The sequence below is a fragment of the Ruditapes philippinarum genome, unplaced genomic scaffold (genome assembly GCF_026571515.1).
Source record: "Ruditapes philippinarum isolate M1 unplaced genomic scaffold, ASM2657151v2 ctg8893_1_1_1_1, whole genome shotgun sequence".
Classification (NCBI taxonomy): Eukaryota; Metazoa; Mollusca; class Bivalvia; order Venerida; family Veneridae; genus Ruditapes; species Ruditapes philippinarum.
The window spans coordinates 1-25,766 of NW_026861995.1; the positions used below are offsets into that span (position 1 = coordinate 1).

Here is a 25,766-nt window from a genome sequence, read left to right on the forward strand (position 1 = left end):
TTTCATCCGAGATGACCCATGTTCGAACTCATCCAAGCTATCACCTAGACAAACATCCTGACCAAGTTTGATGATGATTGGGTCAAAAATGTGACCTCTAGAGTGTTCACAAGGTTTTTCTATTTTTAGCTCTTGTGACCTAGTTTTTCATCCGAGATGACCCATGTTCGAACTCATCCGAGCTTTCAACTAGATAAGCATCCTGACCAAGTTTGATGATGATTGAAAAAATCGCAAAAATGCGACCGCTAGAGTGTTCACAAGCAATTGTGGACGGCCGGACGGACGACGGACGACGGACATTCACCGATCCTAAAAGCTCACCCTGAGCAAGCTCAGGTGAGCTAAAAATCAAAAAAGGACCATAATTCTGTTAAATTTGGTTGCAGCAAAAATTCCTTTCTTTATTACCATCTACACATTAAGGTTGTTCATTCCTGGAAGTTTAAGCAAAATCTGCTATCCGGTTTAAGAGGAGTTGCATTCACAAAATTTCTACATAGTATATAGTGAAAAAATCAACAAAGGGCCATAAATCTGTAAAATTTGGTCGCAGCAAAAATTCCTTCCTTTACTACCATCTACACCTGAATGTTGTTCATCCCTGTAAGTTTAAGCAAAATCTGCCATCCGGTTTAAGAGGAGTTGCGTTCACAAAATTTCTACATAGTATATAGTGAAAAAATCAACAAAGGGCCATAATTCTGTTAAATTTGGTCGCAGCAAAAAATCCTTCCTTTACTACCATCTACACATAAAGGTTGTTCATCCCTGTAAGTTTAAGCAAATTCTGCCATCCAGTTTAAGAGGAGTTGCGTTCACAAAATTTCTACATAGTATCTAGTGAAAAAATGAACAAAGGGCCATAATTCTGTTAAATTTGGTCGCAGCAAAAATTCCTTCCTTTACTACCATCTACACATTAAGGTTGTTCATCCCTGTAAGTTTAAGCAAAATCTGCCATCCGGTTTAAGAGGAGTTGCGTTCACAAGATTTCGGGACGTACGGACGGACGGACTGACGGACGGACGGACGGCCGTACCAAAATTTGATGTTTATGAGGCAAATGAGCTCATAAACACCACCTGGACCAATGTCCATAAGCAAAATAAGCTCATAAAAACAAAAAATAGCTCTTAATTTTAAATTTTATGAGTTTATGTTCTTTATTTAACTACGGAATGAAGCTCATAATAATCAAATGTTGGCTCGGACGGACTGACGTATTGACGGACTGACGGACGGACGGACAAGTGCAACGCTATATGCTCCCACATTGTGGGGGCATAAAAAGGAAATACATGTTAAAGCCTACCAATCAAAAACTCTATATAAAAATGATAACGTCACCTGATTGATTTTAGAGTTTAGGTTGGTTTCTTCACTGCCAGCAACACGTAACAAATGTTGTATGATATATTTACATGACTCTGACTTGCCCGCCCCACTCTCTCCTGAGATCACATGACATTGTGACTTCTTATTGAATCTAAGACGTTTGTATGATTTCTCAGCAATGCCATATATATGAGGTGGTAGTTTTGTCTCTGAGATGGCAGTGTGATACAGCATAGTTATCTACAAAATAAACAATGATAATTTTTTCTTCTTTAATTTGCAGCACGACAAAAAATGTTTTATGCGTTAAAAGTCAAATATTTTAACTATGACAAGACTAGTATTTTAAAATTAAGAAACGTAAATTATTTTTTAACCACAGATAAATGATAGTCAAATTGTGATTACTTACATATTCTGCTGATGTTTCTAAATTAAATATTTTACCATCACCATGATATAATGTTAAATTCTGCTTAAGCTGGAGCTAGGGGGCGAGGATGGTAACTTGCACATTCCCATATCGTCCATGAACAGGCTCAATCAAACTGAGCCTGCAACATTTTCAATTATGTCTTTTTTTGCATTTTTTGGGGTATTCTTTATTTCAATCCATTTCACAATAATTATTATATCTCTATCAAATAAATCCATTCAAACAATAAAAGTTCCTTAACACAACTGCAGGATGAACTGAGATCAGAGACAGAGAAATTTGATAATTTAATGTTTACTGTCCATGGTTTATTTCAATTAATTCACCAGTCACAATGTAATTAAATTTTCCATTTTAAATGTTATATAATATTATAAAACTAGAAATGTGTCATCATGCCACGGATGCCCCCGCATGCAGCCAAAATTTCAGATGGTGCATTAATTATTTTTTTCATTTTAAGTTCAAAGCCCTTAAAACTTTTCAATGTTAACACAAACCATTTTCATACAATTTTCAAGGCACTGAAATTATTCAGTCTAAACCTTTTAAAAATAGCATATTGCATATTTGTAGCCAAAATAATGGCTAAAAGTAAGAGTGCTGAAACTGAAACTTCAAAATTTTTCCAACATTCAGGAAAGATAAGTTTGTCTTAAATCATTGAACTACAACCAAATTCAAACTTAAACTGCTTATTCCTAAGATGTATCTATATTATTTTCAAAGTGAAAGGGACATAACTCTGCCAAAAAATCATCAAACCATGACCAAATTCCAACTTGACCTGCCCATTCGTTTGACATATCCATATGTCAAATTTAAGTTGAATATGTAACACTGTTGGGTAGATAATGAACAGAAACTGTAAATTTCATATTATTTTCAAAGTGAAAGGGGCATAACTCTGCCAAAAATCATTGAACCATGACCAAACTCGAACTTGGCCTGGGCATTCCAAAAACAGTTGAATGTGTTGCACCATTGGGGAGATAATAAATGGAAAATGAAAATTTCATATTACTTTCAAAGTGAAAGGGGCATAACTCTGACAATAATCATTGAACCATGACCAAATTTGAACTTGACCTGCACATTCCTTTGACGCATCCATATGTCAAGTTTGAGTTGAATGTGTTGTACCTTTGGGGAGATAATGAACGGAAACTGAAAATTTCATATTATTTTCAAAGTAAAAGGGGCATAACTCTGCCAAAAATCATCGAACCACGACCAAATTCGAACTTGACCTGTATTTTCTCATGACATATCCATATGTCAAGTTTGAGTTGAATGTGTTGTACCGTTGGGGAGATAATGAACGGAAACTGAAAATTTCATATTATTTTCAAAGTAAAAGGGGCATAACTCTGCCAAAAATCATCGAACCATGACCAAATTCGAACTTGACCTGTATTTTCTCATGACATATCCATATGTCAAGTTTGAATTAAATGTGTTGTACCGTTGGGGAGATAATGAACGGAAACTGAAATTTCATATTATTTTCAAAGTAAAAGGGGCATAACTCTGCCAAAAATCATCGAACCATGACCAAATTCGAACTTGACCTGTATTTTCTCATGACATATCCATATGTCAAATTTGAGTTGAATGTGTGCAACCGTTCTTAAGATAATGAACGGAAACTGATGATGACGGAATGACAGAATGACGGAAGGACGGAAGGATGGAAGGACGGAAGGACGGAAGGACGGAAGGACGGAATGACGGAACAGGGTAACACTATATGCCCCGGCCATTACATGGCGGGGGCATAAAAAACCATCTTACATCTTTTGCATAGCATGGTAGTGACTGGAATGGGTTAACAGCTATCAGAACATCTCCAATATATGTCTGAAATAGACAAACAATTAGTGAATATTGTTCTTATTTAAGACCAGTTGAAGAAGTCATATATGTTTACACTTTTACATTATCAATCTAAAACAGACTCAATCTAAATGAGTCTGTAATTTTCATGTATTTTCTGTTATTTCTATTACTTTTTAATTGTTCTTACTAAGCATGTCAACTTAAAGATCCTGTATGTTGTAACTAAGGATGTAACAATTGTGGTGTTGGTAGTTTTCACTCTGGATCACGGCAGGAAGCCACAGTGAATTTACCAGACCACATTGTTCCTGGGCAGGTTGTCAAGCAGTTTATCAGTACTAATTGCCTTCACTTTCCCAAGGAACTGAAACTTCTGTACATGCCAGAGCAGAGTGCAAATAACCATAGAAAAGATTTCATGATCAATCACAACAAAAGTGACCTGCGGCGTCCGGGAATCGAACTCGGGTCACCTGATTCACAGTCCAACATTCTACCTATTGAACTAACTGGACAGCTAAAGATGTAACAACACTTAAGTGAAATCTTATATATGTATATAATTATTCTTCTAAAACAATATCCAAACAAGCAGGAATATATAAAGTATGTACTGCAAATGTTTTTTTTTTGTATTATCACTAATCATTAAAATCTATGCATTCATTTCTTATTGAAAAATTTGGCTTAGACTTATCGAAAATAGATTGCTTCTTACCTCCCTTTACTAACATGAAATATAAATTTGGTAATATCTTTGCAAATAATGCTTTTTTTTAACTTACAATATTGATAAATCTTAACTTGAGCATCAGATTTATGATATAAAACCATAAAAATATTAAGGCTCTTTAAAATCATGTACAATATAATTTTATTATCATATGACAATGTACAAAAAATAGATATAAATTTCAATATGTAAGATGAGACAATTTTTTGTGGCTTTGTAAATCAGACTTACATATATCTGTCTGTCTTCATATCTTCTCTGTATCTCCATCAGTACTGAATCATCTTTAACTTCAGACACTGACACTAAATTATCACTGGCCATACACTGTCCAAGATCTCCCTGTAAGATATAAAACATGGCTAAATTATCACTGGCCATACACTGTCCTAGATTTCCCTGTAAGATATAAAACATGGCTAAATTATCACTGGCCATACACTGTCCTAGATTTCCCTGTAAGATATAAAACATGGCTAAATTATCACTGGCCATACACTGTCCTAGATTTCCCTGTAAGATATAAAACATGGCTAAATTATCACTGGCCATACACTGTCCTAGATTTCCCTGTAAAATATAAAACATGGCTAAATTATCACTGGCCATACACTGTCCTAGATCTCCCTGTAAAATATAAAACATGGCTAAATTATCACTGACCATACACTGTCCTAGATCCCCCTGTAAAATATAAAACATGGCTAAATTATCACTGACCATACACTGTCCTAGATCTCCCTGTAAAATATAAAACATGGCTAAATTATCACTGACCATACACTGTCCTAGATCACCCTGTAAAATATGTAACATGGCTAAATTATCACTGGCCATACACTGTCCTAGATCACCCTGTTAAATATAAAACATGGCTAAATTATCACTGACCATACACTGTCCTAGATCTCCCTGTAAAATATAAAACATGGCTAAATTATCACTGACCATACACTGTCCTAGATCTCCCTGTAAAATATAAAACATGGCTAAATTATCACTGACCATACACTGTCCTAGATCACCCTGTTAAATATAAAACATGGCTAAATTATCACTGACCATACACTGTCCTAGATCACCCTGTAAAATATGTAACATGGCTAAATATTTTTTCTATTGTGTAATCATAAATGTAAATCAATGTCATCATGAATTTATCTAGAAAGTTTTTATCAAAATTTTAACATATTAATCAGTTAGAATATTACAAGGAGTTTTAACATAAGGGAGTTGAGAGGTAAAATGTGAAGAATATAGAGGATATTTGTTTGTTTTGCATGTAAGATTGAAATATAATTTCACTGAGTGAACACCAGATGCAATATTTTCACGAGTGGCGTAGCCACAAGTGAAAATACAATAGCTGGTTTTCACGAATGAAATATATTTCAATCTTATATGTAAAACAAATAAATTTTCTTTTTATTTCATGCTTTTTAAGTGATTTTAAGTACTTTTTTACTAATTTTGCCGCGTAACGTTGCGCATTCTCCCTTGTGACGTCATCACATCATGATGTCACGTTATCAATTTTGAAATACATTTCTCTCATTTTGTTACATTTTTAACATTATGTATGATGACATCGACTTTCTTTTCCTAAAGAAGCAAAATTTACGCATGTCTGCATTTATTTCTGCCCTTATTTCATTTTGTTATGATTTTCTTTTCATCCGCATTCAGATATAGTCCGGCTACAGTGAAAATTATATTTTATAAATTTCACTAGTGGTTTATCAGAATATAATCATTCTGATATATTACAATAAAACACTGGAAAGCATGAATAAATAAAAAGCATTGCAATGCTTGTCACTAAAACCGTGCTAAAAATGATACCCTAAAAATGGTTTTCAATTTAACTATGAGTATATTTCTTTAATATCTTTTGCAGATTTTTGCAATTTAACTGCATCACTTGATCTTTGCTAGATTTCCAAATTTTTGTTTTTCAGTGTTTTGACCTCAGTGGAGCTCCAGTGGAGCTCCTTTAATATAATATCATTTATTTGCTTCAGAGATCAAACAACAAACACTTCATGTAGAGAGATAAATTTATTTGATCTTACCTTTTCTACATTTGCAGATTTCCAGATTGCCATGGAGACATAGTCACCTTCATCTTGCTTATCCTCACTTTCTTCTTGAGATAACATAGTGGTTGTGGTAGACATAGTGGCGGTAGTAGTGGTAGTGGTAGGGGTGGATGCTGTATTTTTATCTGTAATACATAATATACATGTTAACTTTTTTCTATGATCAATTGGGAGATTTTTCTTTACAAAGAGGGAGATTTTAGAATTTGCAATAAACAAAGAAAGTTCTGACATCAAAAAGATGGAGATTTCTTTAATTTGTGAAAACACCCCTTATTTTAAGAAAAGTCTTTGAAAATATGGTTGCAGAAAGTGGGAGAGTTTACATGTTTGCATAATATACAGGTATACTTAAATACACACATGTTTTCATGTTAAAGGACTCAAATTTTATATGTTAAGATAAAAGTATCCAATGATAATCATTTCTTTAAGTTTGAAGTCTGATTTGTATGTGAACATATCTTGGAACATATCTGACTTTTACAAAACAATAAATGTAAATGTTTAAACACAATACATACCTCCACTATTGAACTCAGCAATATGTTCATACATTTGTCTTGCTTCTATCAACTCATCTTCCTTTGATATTGTCACATGTTTTGTTCGTCTGAAATTACAAGAATGGTACACATAACAATACAATAAGTTTATAAGGGAGGGTACTTTGCAAGAACTAGAGTGTTCTGCACAAGAGTTGTTTCCCCTAGTACAGTAATTATATATATATATATACAGGTAGTCAAATTCATGTACATAATATTAGTTATTTTATATATGCATTTTAAAAGAAAAAATGTTTAAAAAAATGCACAAAAGTCACTTGAGCAGATGGAAGTCAATGCCATTTTCAATAAGCTAAAACTTCAGCTGATAAATACAAAATAGATTGGAAGTCACAAATACAAGTAAACAGTTTGTAAAGGGTAAATATAATGCTGTACATGAAACATAACTGCTGCAGAAAATTGTTATTATGATGTCTATCCCAAGACTTGCTTGAAAACAAACACTTTCTCCCCAATAGTATTTCAAATAATTATAAAAACATTACAAATATATCATTTGGATTTTCTTATTAAATGCTGCTTAAAAAAATGTTGATAAAGTTTTAAGTGATTTTGAATGAGCTAATTTAGCTGATGAATTTTGTTCTAGAACATTGAATTATCTGCTATTTAAATACATGTAATATTGGATCATGTATCTCACACTTGCCAACAACCTAGTACATGTATAATGTTGTGTGGTTTACTGTTATGTCTAATACTAACCACTATCAATATAATTATTTATTGTATTACAGACCTTCCATTATAGACTAATCCACTTTAAGAAAAAAGAGTAAATTAAAGACGAGAGAACTAGCACATTTCTGATGGTATTGAAGTAAATCTTAGTTATCATATGATTCAGGAGTATTTATCTGTAAATTCCCCTCTTCTACAAAAATAAATTAAAATGATGTGTTTCTTTTATGTATAAACGTTTCATGTGGTTTTCTGTATATGACACATGTTCATAGAAAACAACCCAGCATAAGTAAATGTCTCATAGTTTATATAACCGTGGGAAATATCACCATCTATTTTACTTTTACCTTTATCTATTTCATTCTTAATAAATATAGAAACACTGTAATGAATAATACATGGAATGAATATTGCAGGTGTTTCTTAACCAGGAAGACTCCAATATTGTATGTTTGCACTATTATTTGCATAACTGTAAGTACATGACACACTAGACATGAGTTAACCACAAGCATGACAACTTGGGTAGTTAAAAACTTCAGACATAAATTTAAACTTTAAATATGTAACATGCTTGCCTTACACTTAATTTGTAAAAATACCTATAATCTTACAGTTTACAAAATTACCTATAATCTTACAGTTTACAAATTACCTATAATCTTACAGTTTACAAATTACCTATAATCTTACAGTTTACAAATTACCTATAATCTTACAGTTTACAAATTACCTGTAATCTTACAGTTTACAAATTACCTATAATCTTACAGTTTACAAATTACCTATAATCTTACAGTTTACAAATTACCTATAATCTTACAGTTTACAAATTACCTGTAATTTTACAGTTTTCAAATTACCTATAATCTTACAGTTTACAAATTACCTGTAATCTTACAGTTTACAAATTACCTATAATCTTACAGTTTACAAATTACTTATAATCTTACAGTTAACAAATTACCTGTAATTTTACAGTTTACAAATTACCTATAATCTTACAGTTTACAAATTACCTATAATCTTACAGTTTACAAATTACCTATAATCTTACAGTTTACAAATTACCTGTAATCTTACAGTTTACAAATTACCTATAATCTTACAGTTTACAAATTACCTATAATCTTACAGTTTACAAATTACCTATAATCTTACAGTTTACAAATTACCTGTAATCTTACAGTTTACAAATTACCTATAATCTTACAGTTTACAAATTACCTATAATCTTACAGTTAACAAATTACCTATAATCTTACAGTTTACAAATTACCTATAATCTTACAGTTTACAAATTACCTGCAATTTTACAGTTTACAAATTACCTATAATCTTACAGTTTACAAATTACCTGCAATTTTACAGTTTACAAATTACCTATAACTTTACAGTTTACAAATTACCTGTTATTTTACAGTTTACAAATTACCTATAATCTTACAGTTAACAAATTACCTGTAATTTTACAGTTTACAAATTACCTATAATCTTACAGTTTACAAATTACCTGTAATCTTACAGTTTACAAATTACCTATAATCTTACAGTTTACAAATTACCTGCAATTTTACAGTTTACAAATTACCTATAATCTTACAGTTTACAAATTACCTGCAATTTTACAGTTTACAAATTACCTATAACTTTACAGTTTACAAATTACCTGTAATTTTACAGTTTACAAATTACCTACAATTTTAAAATGTTTAAAAGAATATTTTGTACCCTTTGTATGGTTTATAATTATACATACAAACAATACAAATCATCACTTGATGAAAGATCTTTAATATATCGGAATTCAGAAAAAAATTGTGCAGGGACAAGTGCATGAGTTCTTGGTCATAGATCTACAATTATTATTTCAAGATATCTGTGAATTCTATCAGCATTTGAGGAAATAGAAACTTGCATATAATACCTTCAAAACTTGCACACAAAACCTTCACTAGAAAAATTCAAGTTCATAGAAGAGTTAAGCTTACTTAAAATCAAAAGTAGATTAATGGTAAATATAGATAGTGACCTATTGTAATAATCTGGAATTAATCAGTGAATTTTCAAGCAAAAACAATTAAAGAAGTATAAGATATAAAGTGGTAGATAATTTTTCAACCTGGTCAATAATAAACAAATCTCATGTATATAAACCTACATGTATATACTTACACAGTTTTACTGTTTATCCTGAAAACACCTACAAGCTGCCACGACTCATCACCCTCGTCTATATCTGACTCACTTATCTCATGATATACATTGTCCTCATCAACTTTCTCACCACATAGATCTAAATATACTGGTCCAGATCCTTGCTATATAAAATATATATTCTTATTGTTGAGTATCAACGATATAGATGTCTGTCTTTATTATGCATCATTCCCATCCTTCCCGGAATTATGACCACTGAATCGCAAACATTCTATAAGCTATTTCAATAGCTTCCTCATTTAAGATCCCTGACTGAATTTAAACCAATAGTTTCTGAATTTAAGTGAATAACCTTAATAACTTGAGGATATAAACTCCTATCTTGTTGTATAGAACTGATTCAAATAGCGGGAATAAATGTTATAAATGGTCAAACACCTAACTGAGCTTACTGCATGAGACAAAAAGATCTTCATTTATGATCCAATGTAGAGATGTCAATCTGGTTGAAGTTTAAACATTTATATATCACTAGATATTAGTACAGTTGTGTATTTCATTAGCTTCATTTCAACCACGACTTATGATAAAAGTAAATATAAGGAACCTGCTTATTAAAGAATTAAAAAACAAAACATGAAAGCCCTTAAATATCTGTCTGTCTTCTTACAAATACCACAAAGAGTTAAAACTTTACAAGTTTATATAAGTTTATTTCAATATTCCATTGGACCAAAATGGTCCATGAGGATAAATAGATACATGATACATGACAAGACAGTGTAAAGCATATACATACAATAACATGTGTAAATGGAGAAGGTATACACAAAATTGTATATCATCAGTTTATATACATTTATAGCATACTAAGAAGGTGTTTAATTGTGGGAGATGATAGGGGCACATAGTCAATATATCACACCAATCTAACTGACAATATTTAGGTCATCTGATTACTAGATAGTAACTGGATACTCTGATGATTTATAAAGTTACATGTACAGTTTCAAACATTTTTAGTTGCCATACATACAAATTCTTCGAAAATTTATATAAATTATAATAAAAATATAGATCTATTATAATATAAATAATCAAAATAAACATAATAAAGAACATACCAATTTTCTCTCATATTTCATGAGTAATCCTCTTATTTTATCAGAGCTTGTAACGGCCGATGGTTTACAGCCAAGTAAATCTTCTGTGTTTGGATCAGCCTTGTGCTTCAACAACAAAACAACTGATTTCTCCTGAAATGATAAATATTTTGCTAGTATATAATTATATGACTTATTTCTAAAATATTATTTGTCTTAACTGATATTCCATCAGAGCTTTGTCCTAAATGATTTGTATCATATCGACCCTTTCCGTCAAATTTCAGATAATTACCTCAAACATCATTGTATGAATTCACAGAAGATATACACTATTTTATTCAAACCTATGCTTTATAATTCAGGCATATATGCTATTCATTATGTTTTTAGAAACCAAAACAAAACATGCATACCTGTTGGTGTTATTTGGATTTAGTGCTAATTGTATTTAAATGAGCATTCTTACATTTATTCCATTGTCAGACATATTTTTTTAATCATAATATAACCAATACAGACTTTATTTTCCAATGGAAGATAAATAAATACATTTGTTACTCATTATATAAAGATTACACCCTCTGTCTTTGTTTACATGATAAGTCATGAGGTAATCCATAATATTTCTGAGACTGATTTCAGGAGACTGTTCCAAATGTCATTAAAAGTATTTTGTCCAAAAGATATTTATAACTGTTCTGTACTAAATTATGTTCCATCATGATTTTGTCCTAAATGATTTTCCATCATGATTTTGTCTGAAAAGATTTTACATCATGATTTTGTCTGAAAAGATTTTACATCATGATTTTGTCTGAAAAGATTTTACATCATGATTTTGTTCTAAATCATGTTCCATCATGATTTTGTCTGAAAAGATTCTACATCATGATATTGTTCTAAATGATGTTCCATCCATTGTGCCCTGAAAGATGTTTGTATCATGGTACTATATGGTATGTTGGTATGGTTTTGTACAAATATTGTCCTCTATGATACTGTAACATGGTTTTATCTTAAATGGTTACTCCTTCACTGTAGGGATTCACACTTAATTTGATGTGGGAAAAGTAATAAGAAGCCAACAAGTTTGACCACTTGACAACAAAAGCCTTCTATCACATACCTGATTAAACCTGGCAGCCACATGTAGTGGTGTCCAACCATAGTTATCTAGTTTGTTAACATCAGCATTATACCGGAACAAAGCTTTCATACAATTTCTGTAACCATTGGCTGCTGCTATATGTAACTGAAATAAAGAAATACTTCACAGTTAATGTACAAATCATGACTGTAATAACAACATAAACAATTTCCAGGGTAAACAACATGTGTAATTATTACACTAGTAATTCAACAAAACATGATTTAAATGTTTAATGTTTACTAGTTATGGGTTTGCACTATTATTCAAGCAAAAATCTCATAAAAAATATCACTTTTTTCATAGATAAAAATATATTTAATATCAGTGGCCTATTTGAATTATTAATGACAACATGACAGTAAACAAATACAAGTATTGATTTCCCTTAACAAATAATAATCAATTTTCAATGATTATACTGTTGATTTATTTTGATAGGGCTTATAAAACAATTAGTGTTAAGTTTATATGGTGAGCCGACAGCTTCCATTGTGGCCCGAAGATGTCATTAGTCTTCCTAGATGTTTATTATTTCAGGGTATGTACAGACATCCAATGCCAAAATTCAAGGACTTTTTAAGAACTATTTAAGCATGTTTTCCTATTTTTCAAGCACATTTGTTGCATATAATTATATCGACACAATCTTCAACCTAAGAAGGATAGTTTCTTCGCCATTTTTTGTTGAATACACATTTTCTGGCCACAATTTTAAGGTTTTTATGGAAGAACAACACCAGGTGCATCAAATACAAATTAGTTCAAAACAAGTGCAATTTGTCCACTAACTGTTACATTGAGCAAGCATTTCATTGATTTTGATACTAAATTGGATCATTCTTTGGAATTTGTGAACTGTTGACATTTATCTACTCTGTCATTCAATCATTTTCAAGCAGATTTTTACCAACTTTAAGCACTTTTTAAGCACTATTCAAGAGAGTAATCAAATTCAAAGACTTCTAAGCACTTTTTTACATTTTTAAGCACTTTTAAGAAAGGGACTCAAATTTGAGCACTTTAAAAGACTGTATGAACTCTGTATTTGAAGCAAGAGCATATATCCTCGTAGAACCGTCTTCTTTATGTTTTGCTATCAATGTTACTGTGATAAATGGAATGAAAATATAAAATAAATTACCAAGGTAACTCCTTCTTTATTCAGCATGTTTATATTTATAGCTATAGGTAAACTTTTGATATAGTTTAAGAACTCTTGTGGTCGTAACTGTCGACTTTCATGAAGAGCTTTCTCCGTCAATCCTGCAAAACAAACAACAACAATATAGGAGTAAAACTTGTACATATATTTAATAATTCATCTATTATTATACATGTATAATTTAGTATATTAATATTAATTGGACCCCATTGGAAATAAGCTTTTAGCTTAATGGGCAAGCCTATGGTAACATAAAACATACTACTTCATTTTATAGTTATTTTTGTTGTATTTTTGTGTGTTTAATATACATGTTGATATATGAGACATTATAGTGTGTGTTTCTGTATATTTCCCTGAATAAATTGATACAACGTCCATCTTGTTTTCAAGGTGAAAATCTACTTATATTTTAATACTTGTTTCATTTATCAATACGACAAAACTATACATATGTTGGAAGCAAAATATTGTTATGATTAATATACTCTTCAGACATTAACATCTTCTGAGAAAATTATATAATTATGCAACATTCTACTAAAATACATAAAATCTTGATGTCCCCCTACATTTGTCATATAGCAGTATTTATTTTGTGCAGTCTGAAACATTACATATAATTATTATGATATAAAAAGATAAAACTGGTGATTTTTCTGCCATGTTTTATAGAATCATTTCAGATATCATTGTGGCAATGTTCTATTGAGTTAACAATGTGATAATGTGACATAATAATATATATATAAATATACACTATATGGTTGAATGAGTACCTTTATTTTCAATGTGTTTAGTTAACACAGCTCTAACCTCTGACCCCTCTGCTGCCTGATCTAAGGGACAATAACCATCTACATCTAGTGCAGTTACATCACCTCCATTCTGTCAGTATATAGTCAGTATTAAACAAACATGCCTTATAACATGCTTATATAATAATGTGCTGCTCATTATTTACTTCTGTTAAAGTAAGGAGTGAGACTAAAAACAGTGTTGGAGCATTGGAGCACCACATTAAATACACATGTACCATATTCCGGTATTAAATGATAAAATGTTAAAATCTCCCCTATACAACGGCAGAAATGCACTTTAAAATGTTGGATTAATCTTTTCACACTGATATGTGTATGATAATGAATGATAAATATAATAATCGACAAAAAAGCGATATTTTTCTACTTAGTGATCATGATTTCTGCCAGCCTCTAGAGGTACTGCTCATGCAAACATTACTGTAGTGAGATAAATCTTTAAGTAAATGGTAACAGGGAAAATAACCTACATTACAACATTCTTAGATTTACAGTTCACTTATATAAACAACCCTGACTATTTTTAAATTTATAACACCATTACATTTCTCATTCATGCTATAGATATACATGTGTACATTTTTCTCTTCATATGATACTGTGTTAAATTCGTGTCTCACATTTTATAATATCTAAATGTCACAGATGATAGTGTGATAACTCTAAACAACAGTACAAATCTAAAATAAGTGTTAAAATATTAACAGAGTAGTTGTTAAACATGTAACTTAAAGTTGCCATGTTACAAAACAAATTCTATAGTAGAATATGATATAGATAACTGTTAAAATCTGATACCTTGTCATATATACAACAGTAAACTAACAGAATATCAGGATTTTTTCTCACATGCACAAAAATGTTATAGAACTGATACTTATGCTAGACTACCTGATGTTACATAATAATACACGTCATTTATAAGTTTTATATCTCACTAGAAATCTTCTCTTTTTTTAATCTTTGTGATGATAAAATTTTTGTATTAAATTTTGTATTAAATATCTATTATATTAAATATCTATTATATTAAATATCTATTATATTACAATGAAGTTTGTGAAAAACTGCATTTGTTGTTTATAGCATATTTAAACATTTCAGTATGCAGCAGTACATACTTCTATACTTACTGTTTTTATTGCCTATGTATTTAACAAAATGAATTATAAAAAATGAATTAAGATATCATCATCATTTCATCAATCTAGATTGTAAAAACTTTATCAGAGCATGGCGTGTTGAGTAGTAAAGTTACTAGGTGCTTACAATGGCTAAAATTGTGTTTTACATTGATAGGAATATAAATTATGCTATATCTGCAAGTACTTTGTATGATAAAATATTAAATTGTCTTACATTGATGAGTAAAGTTGCTATTTCTGGACAGTCACATGAGCATGCAGTATGTAGTGGTGTCCACCAATCATCATCCAGTATATTTACGTCTGCTCCATGAGATATCAACAATTCTGCTGCAGTAACATTGTCTTCTGCTGCACACTAAAACAAACATCTACATGTACTCATATACATGCTGAACTTATAACTACACATAAAAATATAAACAATACAATAAAAATAACAATTACAGTAAACTTTACTTATAGCGAACACGGTTAGGTTATAAGGAACTATTTATTTTGGCCCGAATTTTGCCCTTCTTTATTTAATGTAAAAATATATGGTAATAGCGTAGGAATTATCGCTTATAAGGAGCTCATTTTTTAGTCCCAATTAAGTTAAAAGTACAGAAAATTACACTTTTATAACAAACTCCAAAATATCAGCTATCTGTAAATATATCCCGCATTTTCAACTTTCTTTTTCATAGGCAAGGATTAAAACTCGCCCTAATGTACCGTTTAATGTTTTAAATACAGCTATGAAAATGAATTTGTATAGCAGTCGGTAATAGTTTTCTATAAGCATAAGTTCCTGTCACCAAGATAAAACGGTTATTCCTTTTATTGTATTATTTCTTTTCTTTAATAGGTTTGCTCAAGTAAAATAATTATGATCATTTATAACCGGTTTTCAACATAATCACGCATGCATACTAATCCATTGAAAACTACAAAATACGTTTTAGCGAAATAAAAAGAAATCTATATCTTTCATAAGTAAAAGTCACCCTTAAAATATAACAGAAGATACTCAATATAATAGGAAGAAAAATCGAAAATCTTGTTTATTCTTAATCATGGAAAGAAAACGAAAAGCAGCGAGTTTAGAAACAAAATATGATATTTTATGAGAAATTGAAAAACAAAGTAAAAAACTTAAACTGAAAAAGCAAAAGATTTTCAAATTCCAAAAAGTATTCTCTCGGGTTTTGCGTCTAAAAAGAAAAAAATGACTATTTTTCTTAATCAAATGCTGTTAAAAATGGCGGACGATAGTAAACAGTCAGTTCGTTATATGTAAATCTGTTCGCTATAAAAACTCCTGATACAAGGAACTAATTCGCTATATGCTTATAAGGAACTCCAGATATAAGGAACATATTTTGAATGTCCAAATGAGTTCGTTATAAGCGGAGTTTACTGTAATTGGCTAAACTACAAGCATTACATTTTCTGGGTCTGATCTGAATTTGTGTCCAATACTGTACAGATATATATCAAACCTATCTGGTAGAGTAAGACATAATGTGCATTATTTCAGACACAGGCAGGCACCAGAGTTGAATCTTTGAAGTAGGCTACCTGAAAAGCTTCCTTACACGAAAGAATCCACCTGCCCCAGCAGGATTTGAACCAACAGTAGTGTGGGACAAATAATATAAAGTCAGCAATCTGAATGATTTTGTCATTGATATCTGGTATTAGAGTTATGAAGAACACAAAGTATAATAATGACCAAAAATAAGCATCAGTAAAATACAGAAAATTTCTATTAGTGAAATAATTGAAAAATGCACATGTTTAATAAGTCATGCAAACTTTGATATTCTCTTATTTAACAGCTTAATATAAGTAAAACAACTGTAAAAAAATCTATAAATTTTTATATTTATTTTACAGTGCCAGGGGAATTACGCAAAGATTAAACAATCTGACTGGTACACATGTTATTAAACTATAACATACCCTATGTAGCAGAGAAGTGCTGTTACCAGTAGTGTAGTTTGGGTCACAACCATTAGCAAGACATTTTGCAACTGAAAATAAAATCAAATTTAACAGTAAATAGTCATATGTATATGTTGTATGGTTATATACAATGTCTACATATAGGAGTTAAGGAAAGGTGTAATTTCCACCCAAACCTAGTGAACTGAGGGAATTTTGAAATCTGAGGGCAAAAAAATGGTTTTATTTTCATGGTAGCTTTTTACAGATTTTACAATATTTTTTAATTGATTCAATCTCTTAATAAACTAGAAATGTGTCCATAGGAAACGGGTGCCCCCACCGCGCCACTGTTCTGTCAATCATATGACTCTAGGTCAAATATTTTTTGAAAACTAAAAATCTTTTACTAAGTAAAGGGCAAGAACTTTACAAATACTGAATAAATCCACAAGCAAACCCCAATGTACATAAGTACACATGCTGACCAACATTCTTGTAAACTTTCAGGCCTACAAGTGAAATACTTTTTGAGCTATGCATGAACAAGTTGAAAATTGCAAATTTATACTACTGTAAGTCAAGAGCATTAACTAACAAAACTGAAAAAAATCCACATGCAAAGTCCCAGGTGCATAGCTTCAGGATGATGTTAATCATTATTCGTATAATTTAGTGATGTTGATCATTATTCCTGTAAAGTTGGTTGATTCTAACTCAAGCACTCAAGGAACAAATAACAACATAATGAAACGGTTTTTACTAAGTCAAGGGAAATAACTCTACAAATACTAGATAAATCCACAAACGAAACCCCAGGTGCAAAACTAAATATGCTGAGCAACCTTCCCGTAAGGTTTAATGACTCTTAGTCTAAGGTCAAATCCTTTTTGAATTATATGCGACACAAGTTGAAAATTGCAAAAATTTTATAAGTCAAGGGCAATAACTCTAAAAATACTAAATAAATCCAGACGAAAATACCTAGTGCACAACTACACATGCTGATCAATATTCCTGTAAAGTTTCATGACTCTATGTCAAATCCTTTTTGAATTATATGCGACACAAGTTGAAAATTGCAAAATTTTACTAAGTCAAGGGCAATAACTCTAAAAATACTAAAATTATCCAGATGAAAATACCCAGGTGCACAACAACACATGCTGATCAACATTCCTGTAAAGTTTCATTACTCTAGGTCAAATACTTTTTGAGTTACGTGCAACACAAAAGAGAATGGACGGACGGAAGGATGGACAGACGGACCGAAGGATGGACGGACGTACCAAAATTTGATGTTTATGAGGCAAATGAGCTCATAAACACCACCTGGACCAACATCCATAAGCAAAATCAGCTCATAAAAACAAAAAAAAATAGCTCTTAATTTGAAGTTTATGAGTTTATGTTCTTTATTTAACTACGGAATGAAGCTCATAATAATCAAATGTTGGCTCGGACAGACGGATGGTCGGACGGACGGACAAGGGTAAATCTAAATGCCCGCCACTTAAGTGGGGGCACAAAAACAGAACATATCTTTATTCAGACTTGTACATAAGTACAAGTCAACATCCTCAACACATATATAACAAGATATGTTTGTAATACATGTATGTCCCTTATCGGCAGCCAATTAGTCATGTGAGCAGGTTATTATGACAGACTTTTGCCCATGGGTTGTCAAGTTATTGATCGGAAACCGTTGTTACCTACAAGGTCAATGTGACATTAAACTTTGACATATTGACTCCAAGATCAAAAGGAGTCATCTGCTGGTCATGAACAATCATCATATCAAGCTTGAAGTTCCTAGGCCTAAGCCTTCTTTAGTTATTGATCGAAAACAGTTTTTACCTACAAGGTCAATGTGACTTTGACCCGTTGACCCCAAAATCAATAGGGGTCATCTGCTGGTCATGAACAATCATCATACCAAGCTTGAAGTTCCTAGGCCTAAGCATTCTTTAGTTATTGATCGGAAACAGTTTTTACCTACAAGGTCAATGTGACTTTGACCCGTTGACCCCAAAATCAATAGGGGTCATCTGCTGGTCATGAACAATCATCAAACCAAGTTTGATTTTCCTAGACCTAAGCATTCTTTAGATATTGATCAGAAACCGTTTTTACCTACAAGGTCAATGTGACCTTGACCTTTGACCCCTTGACCCAAAATCAATAGGGGTCATCTACTTGTCATGAACAATCATCATACCAAGTTTGAAGTTCCTAGGCCTAAGCCTTCTTAAGTTATCACTCGGGAACTGTTCTTACCTACAAGGTCAATATGATCTTGACCTTTGACCCCTTGACCCCAAAATCAATAGGGGTCATTTACTGGTCATGGGCAATCATCATACCAAGTTTGAAGTTCCTAGGCCTAAGCGTTCTTTAATTATTAATTGGAAACCATTTTCACCTTAAAGGTCAATGTGACCTTGACCTTTGACCCATTGATCCCAAAATCAATAGGGGTCAACTACAGGTCATGAACAATCATCATACCAAGTTTGAAGTTCCTAGGCCTAAGTGTTCTTTAGTTATCACTTGGAAAACATTTGGTCTATGGACTGACAGACCGAAGGACCGACTGACAGACAAATACAAAGCAATATGCCTCCACTTCTTTGAAGGGGGCATAATAACAACTTAGTTTGATTCTGCACATGATTGAAGTGTTTCAAAGCAATACAATTTTTGTTTTCATATCAACTGATCTATATATAACAGGAAAGTGAAAGTATATTACAATACAACTTAGCATAGTAATAAACATAGTGTTACGGACTCCATAAAATACAATTTGCATGTAACATTATTGTGCGACCATATTTATATTACTTCTATGTTTAAAAGCTTTGTTTAGGAACATAGCTTAATTATATAGTTCTTTTTTGTCATTGTTATTGAACAATTCATAAAATTTGAATACATAAGGCTTTAATAAGATATTGATTGTATGACATAGTGAATGTTTTTTTCGTGTGATTACACTGTGATACCAAAATAAATCTAGCTAGTTGAATTTCTATTTCCAGGGAAAAATAAAATAACAAGAGGGCCATGATGGCCCTGAAGTAGCTCACCTGTATATAGGCCTCCGGAGCAAGGCCAGTTTAAACCCCAGGGCTTTTATTTGAACAAACTTGGTAGACACTCATTAGAAGATGTTTCATGCTTAATATCTAAACTCTAGCTATTCGAGTTTTTTCAAAGAAGATTTTTAATTTTTTGCTATACACATATAAGGAAAATCAATGACCCCCTGGGGCGGGGCCAATTTTGACCCCAGGGCTTTTATTTGAACAAACTTGGTAGACACCCATTAGAAGATGTTTCTTGCTAAATATCTTAGCTCTAGCTCTTTGGGTTCTTTAAAAGAAGATTTTTTAAGTTTTTACTATATGCATAATTATAGGGAAAATCAATGACCCCCAGGGCGGGGCCAATTTTGACCCCAGGGCTTTTATTTGAACAACTTGGTAGACACTCACTAGAAGATGTTTCATGCCAAATATCTAAGCTCTAGCTCTTTGGGTTTTTTAAAAGAAGATATTTAAAGTTTTTTCTTTTGGTTGCCATGGCAACCAGAGTTCTGCATGGAATTAAATTCTTTGAACACTTTTCAAAGGTGACCACCAAAGGAACATTCCTGTGAAGTTTGGATGAAATTGGCTAAGTGGTTTATGAGGAGATGTCATTTAAAATAAAAGTTTACGGATGCCGGACGCCGGATGAAAAGCGATCACAAAAGCTCACCCTGTCACTTTGTGACTGGTTGTTACTAAAACTTAAAACCAATGTTTAATTATGAGATAGATTGACAATAATAGGTGACAGTAAAGAATATTTGAATAAAATTCTGGTAAGAAGTAATGAAATTTATAATACAGTTTGATATAATAATGTTTATAAAAGGTTAAAACATAACCATTAAATCCTCCAAATACATATATGTCAATCTAATTTACATGCATGAATAAAGTTTCTAAAATGGGGTCAAAGAATTTATTTACACTAGGTATCATATACTTGTGGATGGAGAAAGTAACTTGATAAGATAATGGGAGTGATGGAGATAGTTAACTTGACAGTTAACTGATACTTGATATGTACTTATTTCTAAATTAACAAAGAAATTGACTTTTAGAAAAAACTTTTAATATCCTGCTTTCCAGTCATAATCTCCACCTTATGATTCTGAACACTGTGCCAGTATTTACATGTATATTATACAAATACTTCATTGTATAAATTATTTGAACCAGGGGTCTAGAAAACTGTGTGTCCCAAACACGAGTCAAACTTCAAAGATCTGATCTTCTAGCTCATCACGTCTTTACATATATACAATATTTTGAGTTTTATTTGTTCACTTCAATATATTATAATACATCATTTATGTAGAAAGCGGTGTAGAGAGCCACAGTTATTTCAACATAAAGAAACATGATATATATTAGGCTGGTACATATAAGGTAAACTATACTAACTGTTTATATAAAGAGAGACATCATGCAATAGTCTTGCCCTGAGGCAATAAATAACGACAAAATAATAATCTAAACAACTGACTATTGTTGCAGAGAAAACAATTTCTATTGTTAAATTATATACATTATGCAGTAAAGTAGTTTTAAAAATACTTTTATAATTATGGGCAGTATGAATGCAGCAATTAGAAGTTCAATTTGCAAAAAAAAATTACATGATTAAGCCTTTTTCTAACAGAAAAAAAACAAAAAATTCACATAACATTATTATATAAATACCCGTATATGATAGGAAAAGAAACAGAATTATGTAGCATTTCCTATATAAATATATGACATTTTGTATGATCATTGTATATATATATATGTGTGTATGTGTAAGTAGTGCACAATCATATATAATTATTATATATAATCCACCCTCCCCTTACCCTCCCTCCCCCCTTAAAAAAAATGCAAGTTTTACTGTAACCTTTAATTGAAGAAGCACAAGCAATATCTCACAAAATTAGGAATCAAAATAAAGATTAAGAATTGAGGTATTTAATGATATATGTTTGAAAAAGCTATTCACAGATTTACCCATAGTTTAGGTGCATAATATGGTCTTATTCATAAATTGTACAGAAATAATTTTGAAAAAAACAACAATACCAGGTAACACCACAGATGTCAGAATAACAATTACATGGCAGACCAGTTTGCTCTAGGCATATTGTAATAGTCCTATAAACCTGTATTTGAAATTTATATACATGTATAAGGAATGAAACATTTATCATATTTTATATCAGATAGAAATTAAATTTTAATTCCTTTAGGACATTTATAAACAAAATAGTTAGGAAACAGATCTTGAATTTGAGTGATCTGTCTTATAATATAGCATGGTACAGAGTTCAGATGCCCAGTAATATAATCACAAAGGTTCTTTAAAAGAGAAATTGATTGTTAAAAAAAGGAAAGTATAAAATGGTAACATAGAATACAGACCCATTGTCATTGCTATTAACAGTACACTTAATGTTTTATCTTTCCAAACAACAGATATTAAATGCTCAGATGGCTAATGATGAAATATGTTTTTAAAGTAAAACAGTTAATAGTTTTGGCTAAGAAGAACTATGATTATAAGGAATGGTAGTTTGTATAAGTAACAATAATGAATATACATCATGTTTCTTTGGCTATTTTAGGACAGAAACTAATGTTTTCACTAACTTATTCCAACTGAAACTTTTGTACTTTTAGTACTTCTTCATCTTGAACTTAATTATGTTTATCATCAGAAGTGAAGTTTAATATCAATAATATTGGTTTTGTTTTTGCTTAATTCATACTAACAGTAAATGTGATTTTTTCCCCCCTCAAAATGGGGCCCACCAACATTACCCCAATGCTGATAAAAATCACTAACCCACTACTGACCAATATTACTATCTATACTTGGGTAGTACTTTCTGGAGAGCATGACTTAAGCATTTACATTGTTAATAAGCAGGTGTTCTATTAAATTAACAAGTGAAGAGTAAATAAACTAAATAAGGGCTGTTCTGAATATACAAAACTAGGAAGAATTCAGTATTATATAACATAACATACCTTGTCTGTCATCAAAGTTATCTACAGCATTTTGTAGCACTAATGCCTCAGGAAAGTGAACATTTTCTTTCTTATTTTTCCTTGGTAACAGTTCTCTCCCTCTGTCTGACTTCTCAAATTCAAGATATTTATCTACCTGTCAACAGAAGAAATGATATTTGATGAAATAATTCTTATATACAACTTAAATGGTGCTATCTTAACTAAAAATGAAAGAATAACATGATGCTTTTATATTCCACACCAGTTTTAAAATTACTATACAGTTCTTACTTATAATACTGTACTTTAATTAATTTTACCCATGAAATATGGTGCTATATCAGTCAAATATATTTCATATTTTTTTAAAATAAATATGAAATATAAATATGAAAGTGGGCGGAGTCAAAACTCATATTTATTTTAAGGGACTTCTTTCGCCATTTTGTTTGAAAAATCTGATACAACTTTTGTTGAATTTTGTTTTGAAAACTATGTAGAATGATAGAAAATGGTCAAACTAAGGAAATAAATTTCACGAAAAACGAAAAAATATCCTCTACGCAACACACCTGTTTCTGACGAATCTGCCGACATATCTTCTGTCTATGTTGAAGTGGTAGTTCTGAGAGAAAACTTTGATCTAGGTCCATAATAACAGTTGTACCATTTGCTGTAATATAAAGTAATTACAATGTGACAAAAAAGGAAAATTAACAACAGCTGTCGGTAGGACAGCAACGCTCGACTATTCTTAGTGCTTGATAGTAAAAAAAATGCCTGATACAGTTACCTCCTCCTGTTTACAGGTTGGGGTCATGATGGTGAACAAGTGTGCAAAGTTTCAAAGCCATATGTCAATGGACTTTGAAAATATTTGAACTATTACAAAAACTTTAACGTAAATTCTAAGTCGAAAAAGGGGCATAATTCTGTCAAAATGCTTGATAGAGTTACCTCCTCCTGTCTACAGGTTGGGGTCATAATGGTGAACAAGTGTGCAAAGTTTCAAAGCCATATGTCAATGGACTTTGAAAATATTTGAACTATTACAAAAACTTTAACATAAATTCTAAGTCGAAAAAGGGGCATAATTCTGTCAAAATGCTTGATAGAGTTACCCCTCCTGTCTACAGGTTGGGGTCATGATGGTGAACAAGTGTGCAAAGTTTCAAAGCCATATGTCAATGGACTTTGAAAATATTTGAACTATTACAAAAACTTTAACATAAGTGGTTACGCCGACGCCGACGCTCGGGTGACTGCAATAGCTCTACTTATTCTTATCGAATAGTCAAGCTAAAAACTGTAACACATATTAATTCAGGTGATTTTCAAATGAACCATAAATTTGTGACCTCTAAAAAAAACACGCAGACACTTGAGGGTCAGACGTCAACCCACAACTTGATCCACCTTGTTAATTGTCATTGAAAAACTTTTAACATTTTAACACAAATAGTGCACAGAGGTGAGATTTATGTGTTTTTATTTATCTTGTGCGCACGAGATACTATGACATCCTGGTCACGAGATACAAAGTCATGTGCACAAGATAATTAAATGCTGCACAAAAAATACTAGTCTATTTCACACCACTTAATTATCTTTTGTGCACGACTTAGTAACTTGTGGCTATGACAGTATCTCGTGCGCACGAGATAACTAAAACAGGCACATGTCACCTTTGTGCCATAGTACACATGTCTTAATCATTAATATTGTTTTTAAACCATTTCAACAAGAATAAAAATGCATCCCAATATCTCAAAAAGTCTCAAGGTCTCAATATCTGGGAATTTATGGATCTTAAAGCACAGGAACCCGAAATTCTATCCAAAAAAAAATAAAAAAATAATGAATTAATTTTTTTTTATCCCATACTGTTTATATACTATAAAAAAGTGTTTTTTTTTAAAGTAGATATTTATAGTAGATATATATATATATATATATGGGTTTTTTTTTAATCTTTATTTATTTATTCATTTTTTTTATAGAATAAAAGAATTTCGGGTTCCTGTGCTTAAAGTTTATCTATAGGGTATTTTTTGGGACATTCTATATTAGGAACAGAACGTTCACAAACTCACCAAATCGCCTTTAGAAACATTTGCTATACTTGACATCTATAGGCCCCTATACAATAAAAATGTTGATAAGTTTTAACAGTTTTAACATAATACCCCAGGTATACAATAATAGTTGTAAACATCGCGAAAACATGTGACTAGCTATAATGTATTTGCTACCGTACTAAATACTGTACAGATTGAGGTAGGTAATTAAATAAAACTAATACTTACAGGTACAGTAGGTAATAATAAATAAGCGTAATAATAAACTCTAACAAAGTATTCCTTTAAACACAATATTGAAACATGAGAGATAAGAACAGAACTTTCTCAGCTACCCGCATCCTTCCGGGTGTAGAATAAGCCTAGGCATTTTTTACTTATTAATTCTAGGTCACGACCTTCTAAAAATAGAAATGAATTAGAGAATCGTG

At 31.3% G+C, this 25,766-nt stretch overlaps 1 protein-coding gene across 1 annotated transcript; it reads right to left on the reverse strand.

Annotated features, from left to right (window-relative positions):
- Window positions 1-1,350: 1,350 nt before the first annotated feature.
- Window positions 1,351-25,724, reverse strand: LOC132717567 (unconventional myosin-XVI-like; the record flags this gene model as incomplete). The annotated part of the gene is made up of 15 exons (XM_060701058.1): window positions 25,564-25,724; window positions 23,830-23,930; window positions 23,276-23,411; window positions 17,193-17,263; window positions 15,460-15,603; window positions 14,059-14,167; window positions 13,259-13,380; window positions 12,094-12,219; window positions 10,986-11,117; window positions 9,877-10,022; window positions 6,970-7,058; window positions 6,419-6,570; window positions 4,578-4,688; window positions 3,569-3,634; window positions 1,351-1,578 (listed from the first exon to the last, which is right to left on the reverse strand). Coding segments are annotated over exons 2-15 (1,713 nt in total), but the record flags the coding sequence as incomplete, so codon positions are not given.
- Window positions 25,725-25,766: the final 42 nt, after the last annotated feature.